The 7,743-nt window shown below is 40.5% G+C and overlaps 1 protein-coding gene across 2 annotated transcripts in view; it reads left to right on the top strand.

Moving 5' to 3' along the window:
• The window catches only part of nup214 (nucleoporin 214), a gene marked incomplete in the record, with an annotated part of 33,232 nt that extends 28,802 nt beyond the window's left edge, over positions 1 to 4,430 (top strand). For both annotated transcript variants that reach the window (XM_035668533.1, XM_035668534.1), the window contains 3 exon segments: positions 1,559 to 1,704; positions 2,157 to 2,190; positions 3,590 to 4,430. In XM_035668533.1, coding sequence (XP_035524426.1) covers positions 1,559 to 1,704; positions 2,157 to 2,190; positions 3,590 to 3,626 — 217 coding nt within the window.
• Positions 4,431 to 7,743: the final 3,313 nt, after the last annotated feature.

Raw genomic sequence — 7,743 nt, forward strand, 5'->3', positions numbered from 1 at the left:
ATCGTGAGGTTCTTGCCAATACTCGCCCCTAAACACAACACACGGCTCTAAACTGTCCCACTGGCCCCGTCTGCCTGCTGCTCTCCTGTTTCTAAAGCCGGCTGGTCTCATGAACAAATCGACTGTTGGTGTGCCTGACCAGTCACTCTACAGCACGGAGGGGAGAGCGGTACCTGGAGGAGGCATAGATACAGAGAACAGGGCAGCAAAACAAAAAACACTCACCACTAAACTTGTAACAGATCCTTACTTGTGTAGTACCAAACTGGAGTGGCTATAAAAGTTGCTGCACTAGGGGGACAATGGCAGCCGGCGGTCCAGTGTTGACCCTTTGTATGTTGAAATTATCATAAAATGAATTTGAATGAATTTAAATGCAACCCATATAGTGTAATGAGTAGTGTCCTGCTCATTTTTTTTATGAATTAGCTTAGTTTACTGATAGGTCAATAGGTCAAGTGATTGTAAATATTAGGAACGCCCTCTGCTGGACCACCAGGCAAACTACTTCAAATTTGGACAAGTCATTACAGTTAGAACTTTTAATTTTTCCCAATTTTGTATAAAAGGTGACAACCTTAATTTACAGGTGCATGTATTTTTTGTTGGTTTAAATTAATGACATTCCAGGCTAAATCAGCAAATGTTTTTGTGGCACAACTTTGTAGTAAACTAAGTAGTGTTTATTTTTGGCTGTCACTTTGGTGCAGTCACTCTCTGTCGGTGTCACCAGGCTTTTTGTGTAATACAGAGGCGGGAGAGGAGCAGCAGCGTTTTGCCTGCAGCGTGGAGCAGTTTTTTTTTTTTTTTTTTTGGAATCGGAACATGTGTGATCTCTCTCGCTCAAAACATAAAGCACAAAGCAACGCTGTTAAACGCTCTATTAACGTTATAGTAAAGATGTGGTAAAAATAAACCTAATGCAAACCGAGTTTTGGAGACTGCACTGAGACCAACGGAGGCTACTTTCACACTATTGAGTCCACTGTCGTAATATACACGCATTTTCTTAGTCTCACAGGAGATTTATATTTAAAAAAAATATTATCTTCCCATTATTTCCACTGTAATGATTTCTCCAGTTTCATCACCCCTCTGTGTCCACAATGTGCATGTGTTTTGTTACAGTGAGCATGGCTCTGAGCCCAAAACTATGGAGCCCTGTGCAGGACTAGATTATTCTCCACAGATAATCTCACTGCTGACGGCAGATTAAACTGGCCTGCTCTCTCTCTTTCTCTCTCTCTCTCTCTCTCTCTGTGTGTCCCTCTCCGTGTTTTGCTTTTTCTACCTCGGAAGTCAATGGGCGTGGGTCCTTTCGAAGGGATTACTGTTTAAACCCCCATCTCTCAATCCTCACAAACACCATCTGACACCTTCTGCCTTGCAAGCATGTTTACAAAGAATATATATATGCACCATAGTCATTTCTCTTTTTCCCTGCGTTCAATTATTCACTCATTTTGTCTCAGTGTCAGATATTTATTTTTAATTTAGCGACTCAGTGTTTTTTTGTGACTCTATACCATATCACATTGACTGCCTCTCCTATTTTCAGGTTTGCCTCACCTCCCAGCGGCCCATCCTTTGGTGCTCTAGCCAATCAGAACCCTCCATCGTTTGGGGCCTTGGCCCAGCAGGGCACTGGGTTTGGAAGTCAGGCCAGCAGCTTCTCTGGCTTTGGACAGCAGCCACAGGCAGGAGGTGAGACTACAACTTTAGCAGCCTTTTCTTTTAGTTTTTTTGTCCCCAAAATGAATAATCAGAACAGCAAATGATCGTCATACAACATATATAGCCAAGATTCTTAACCATACATTTACTTGTATCAGCGCAGTGACAGGAGGTGTTACTCTGCGAACGATATGCAGGCAGGCCTTTGAGTTTGCATGACCCAAATTTGTTAGCAGATCAGGGATGTCGTCGTCTTCCTCCCACTTATTTTTGGGTGATTTTCCTCTCTTTTGTCTCCTTAACTTGTTCAGCTTACATACTTACATACATACTGTGCCTCAGATTGTCCAGTTACCCCTTTCATCCTTTCACCTTTCTACACCTTCTCTGCCTCTGTGTTTAATAGCCATCTCATATTCATACACACTGACAGTCATGATGTTTTATGTCACCCAGTTGATCACTTTATTTCCTTTTTGTAGGATTCTCTGGAAACACCTTCGGCTCTACAAACCAGTAAGTGTGGTCAACACATTTACTTTTAATTGACGTGTTTGTTTGTCTTTGTGTGTGTGTGTGTGTGTGTGTGTGTGTGTGTGTGCGAGTGAGTGAACCAATGAGTAGACAGACCCACATTCTCCCTGGCAGCAGTGTATTGTGCCTGTGGTGCTCTTGAACTCTGCTGAAGCTCACATCTTTCTTCCATAACACGGCTCCCCGTAGAATCTGTTCAGATTTAATACCTCCTCATCTACCTTCATTTATTTCTCTTTCCTCTTTATTCACTTAGTCATATTAAACTTTATTGCTATTTTGCTGCATTGAAATTCAAGCATTTATTTTTTGTTTCCACCTTGAGCTAAAAAAAAAAAAAACCTAAAAAAATGAATAATACATCACATTTAAAAAGCTGCTGGAATACATAATACAACAAATACAGTGCAATGCTGCACATACACATCATTCTGACCCCCTGTGTAAAGTCGCTGTCCCTGAAATGGGCGGTGCATGATTGAACGCTCTAGTAGGGCTTCCTTACTAATTGCCCCCTTGCGATTTAAATTTTTATTCCCATCATACTGTCTCTCCCTTTTCTGTCTCTCATCCCTCAATCCCGCTTCCTACCTCTCCTCCTCCTATGCTGCTTCCCCCCCCCGTTTGCTGCTGTGTGTCACATGGCAGCCAGCGTTCCCCGGGGTGTGTTCCAGTGGAATGCACTCTGAAGTGTGCAGGAGTGTGTGGAGACGAGGCTCAGCCTACTGGACACGTTCACATGCTGTTAATAATCCTTCTCGCTCATTCTTTGTTTTTAGTTTGTCTTTTTGTGTCTTCCCACTACAATACATTCAGCTTTACGCTCATTGTGTTGCTTTGCTAACCTGTACGTATTTTTTTGGGGGGGGATTGCAGCGACATTGAAATAGTGGTCGCTTGTTTTCCTGCAGATATGCAATATATCATTTTTTTACTGAAACTCAAAATTTCCAAAATCGCTGTCCACCGAAACATCAAAATTAGACAACAGATTAATAGAAGTCACCGCCCCGTCGCAAACCAACTGTGGTCAACCATATTGAATCCTGAACTGGTTTATTTTTGTGCCATTTCATTTACGGTGATATTTGATAAATTACACAAGACATGAAAAAAAACAATTAAATATTTGTTTTGTGTGTGTATGTGTTTGTGTTTATTTTAAATATGAAGCTGTTTGTCCTCTTGAAGCACTTCATCTCCTTAAAAACCCCAGTTACATTCAAACCCAATATTCAGTGTTCATAACAAAACCATTACACCAAATCAAAAGTTGTAAAAGTCTTGTGGTAACACTACTACTACAAGTGCCGTTTCAAGTATTGAAATTCATTTTCAATAATCTCTCCCTCTCTGCTTTGTCTGTCATTTCTTCCTCCAGATCAAGTCCACAAACATTTGCCAGTTGGAGAAGCTAGTTTTATTAAACCTCCACGTCACTGCTACTTTCTGCAATCAAGCTCTTTGTGCCACACAATGGGTGGAGGGACAGAGGGAATATTGTGTTGCATTTGGGTTAAAAGGGTGAATAAAGTGAATTAGAAGAAGCTAGATTAACTTGCATTTCTTTGTAGAAAACTTTTGTATATTCTAGAAAAAAGTTTTCAAGCAGGTTGCAGAGTGTAGTTCATTCTATTCATACATATTAATGTGGGTTAAGTTTATGCCATGGGAGAACACAAGAGAATTGAGAATTGATATCTATACAAGCAGAAGACGTGTAGTTTGAGGTACCTGGAAAAAAACAGATTTACTACATTTTGAAAACCATAAAAAACAAAAAATAATCTTTTTGTAAACTGGTCCATGACCCTCTTCAGAAAATGTAGTACATTGTTGTTGTTTTTTTTGATTACAGGCCTATGGGGTTCATTTTGTGTCCAGCATTTTAAAGTTTTTGTTACCGCACCTTTAAACACAGCAATACACAAATACTTTCGAGCTCAACTTCTGAACATCTCACTCTTTCACTGAATTATGTACACTGGTGTCCTCAGCGTGGCTTTATAAATTAATTCAGTACAGTCATGGACAAATGTCAAACATGTACGCCCATGGAAAATGTAACAAAATTAAACAAACTGTCAAAAAAAGCATTGTGGTTTGAGATGGAAAAAAAAAAGTTATATTTTATTTTTCAAATGATTTTTGCAGTAAACCCCCGCTTGATGTATATTTTTACATGAAAAAGTGAAAATAAATTAAGTTCCTCCAACAACTTATCTGTCTACTCTAAATTGTATTTGTTAATGAAGTCATGTTAATGGCTCAATGATTCTTTCTAGAGATTATGAAACAAAAGCACATCCTTAGATATCGAAAAGAATTGTATACCATTTTATTGAACTTAACACATAGCAAAACCTGTACTTAAACATCTTGACATACATTATAACAGCACTTCACACAGTCCAAAACAGCATCACTATGCTCGGTATTTCCTTCATACCGAGGGAAATAAAATCTGAATATTTGTTATATAAAACTGTTTTAATTTAGGGTGGCATGAAGAAAAGCATGGCAGCGAGCCCTAGGCCATGTTTAGATGGTTCACTAATTAATGCTAAATCCCTCTTGATATGCAGCTCAGTCCTCCATCTTCAGTAAAGAATTCATTGACTCGGAGCTAAACTGGGCTGTGGGAGAATGCTGTTGGGGATCTATGGCTTGGGTCAGAGCCTTGATGTTGTGGCGTGTTGGCCACCATATACAGAATTACTTTCCCGGCTTCTGCCTGTGTGTGGGGCATGTCACTGTCACTCTGTCCGGCCCTTATCTCCACCCCGTCTGACACCAAGCGGATGGCAGAGGTCCTGGTTGGTCTGAAGTGGGACGGGAATGTCAGGGTCATAAAATGTGACCTGAACCATCCACCTGCTGGCCACATTCCCCAATACTCTTTTATACGTAAAACCAGACTGGAGCCATTGGCCATAAATATAAATGGTTTTTTTTTTTCGGTTGGTCAACCAAGGGAGGAATTAGATATGTTCCTATTCTGTATTATTTTCTAAAGAGAGAGCATTATATACATGATCACAATTATTTGATGATCAGACTTACAGTTGGACACATTGGCAGATTACAGAGGCACACGGGCAGTTACAGAGCCCAAAGTCTGTAATGCTTTCAGCTAAAGAGGATGAGCTTATGGGATTTTCAGCACCCACTCCACAACTGGCCTCTTTGAAAGCATTAAAGGCAGAGTGTCTTTGTTTTTATTTCTATTATACCACAAATATAACAGAAAAAACTCCACAGTGACAGTCCATCTTTCTTGTCACTCTTCCTGGTTGACTGAAAGTGCAGGAAAGTTTCACCAACACTCGGCAGGATGGCAGCTGTCTTAATGGAATCCAGATAAAAATAGCTAAATCACCCCTCCCTTATTCTGTTTTTTTCTTTTTCCCCCCCACCACCCCTTTACCCCTCAAGTGAGTGATGATTAGCAGCTCCTGAGCACATCCTGCCTTGCTTTGCTGACACATTCATCATCTCTACATGTGCCGCTGCACTTAGTCCCCAGTGTGTGCGTCGTTCAGGTCTTCAGGCATTTCTCTGAACAGTGGGCTGCTGATTCTGGTCACTCAAGTGTCTGTATTGTACATAATGTACCAGCCGGGGTGTTCAGGTCACACTGTTGTGTGAGGTGAAAGTATTTGTGAGCACCAGCTCCTCTGAAAGAACATGCTACAATTTTCCCTAATGGGTAATTTTGTCTGCACAGATAATCCAAATCCAATAATCCACTAACAGACGAGGGAGACCTCGCCCCGTTTCTCTTCTCTCTGCACACTGTGCTGACTTGGTGGTGCACTGCGGATCGCTTTGTCTAAGGCCTTTCCCTATTCGGTGCACGGCCCCTATGTAGCCGGTAGCCACACTGTTGTGAAGAGTTTGAAAGATTTCACAAGGTTGCTTTAAATTTTTATGACAAGAAAAATAACCAGGAAGATGAATAAGTGAGGTCAACGGGACACAGATATTTTAGAGTTTACCAGTGTCAGATTTTGAATAGCTGAGCCACGAAACAAGGCTCAGACCACCTGTATTCATAACAATACATAAAAGGAAATATATCTGTAAACATATCGATTAAATTCAAGGTTTATAGCCATGCTAGCAGCTCTAGGGATGGCAATGTTGGTCTGTTGGTCGGCCCAACACTTTGTTCCAGGCTTAAATTTCTCAGCAGCTATGGGATACATGGCCATGGATTTTGGTGCAGATATCCATGATGCACAGAGGATGAATACTAATGATTTGTGATTTCCTCGTGTTCCTCTAGTGCCACCAGCTAAGCAAGTTTTCAGAAGTCCTGCGACATATCACAACATCTACTGGATGGATTAGTGCCATTTATGGTTCATATAGACTTTGGTGAGACCCTGAATTTTGATCTAGGCCCACCATGAGGGTTCATATTTGTGCTCAACAACTATTGGATGGATTGCCATGAAATTCGGTACAGACATTCCCCTCAGGATCAGTTCTAATCTAGCACCATCATCAAGTCGAAATGTTACTTTGATCATTTGGTTCACAACTAAATATCTGCAAAACTAACAACATTCCCAGCAGCACCTGCTGTGCTTGTTTTTATTGCTAAGTATCAAATGTTAGAATGCTAACATTGTAAATTGAGATGGTGAACATGGTAAACATAACAGTTTAGCATGATGACCTTAGCATTTAGCTCGAAGCACTGCTGTGCCAAAGTACCACCTCGCAGAGCGGCTAGCATGACTCTTGGTCTTGTTTAACAGCTTTTTATGTGGGCAATTTGGATTTCATATAATTCCATGAATTTGCATACTAATACTGAACCCAATTTGGCTTTGGCATGTAACATATTTTACCCAACATTTAAGTAGCAAACAACCCATTGCTAAAAATCCAAAGCACGGACAACATTTGCTTTATACTTCAACATAATCTTTAATCTTCATGTTTGAAATGAATATTCATTTAAAAATGGTATCATAGTTATCACTTCTTTTTATTGCACCTCCAGCTTTGTGTTTTTCTTTAACTGCCAGTCCTGCGGGTGCCGGTACTATTAAAGTGCAGAATATACGGACATAATCACTTTGTATAGTGGTATTCATACATAAATGCTAAGCACAGCTTTGAGCCTTGTAGCATTGCACTGACATGAACATATTGCAAGATAAAGAAACACCCAAGCCAGTAAGTCCATCCCAACCTCACAACCTTTAATTACCTACCTGCCTCAGTTCCTCCTCTTTCCCTCTCTGTCTTTAATTCGCTCACAGGGATTATGCAGTTCAGTGTCAATACTTATCCTAATACTTCAAAGGAGCTTTATACAGAAAGTTTTAATTTCAAACTCCCCTTAGTCATCCAAGTGTACACAAAGTCTCCTTAAAAGGAGCATTGCCTCTGCAGAAGAAGTCGACACTCCCTCTCCATTAACGCGCGGCACAACATAAACAGGTGCATGCAATTTCAGCACTTGCTTTGCATGTGAATGGATTACAGAGAATGTGCTTAAAGTCTTATCTAATAGAGTTG

The sequence above is a fragment of the Morone saxatilis genome, unplaced genomic scaffold (genome assembly GCF_004916995.1).
Source record: "Morone saxatilis isolate NCDOM2014 unplaced genomic scaffold, NCSU_SB_2.0 Contig21, whole genome shotgun sequence".
Classification (NCBI taxonomy): domain Eukaryota; kingdom Metazoa; phylum Chordata; class Actinopteri; family Moronidae; genus Morone; species Morone saxatilis.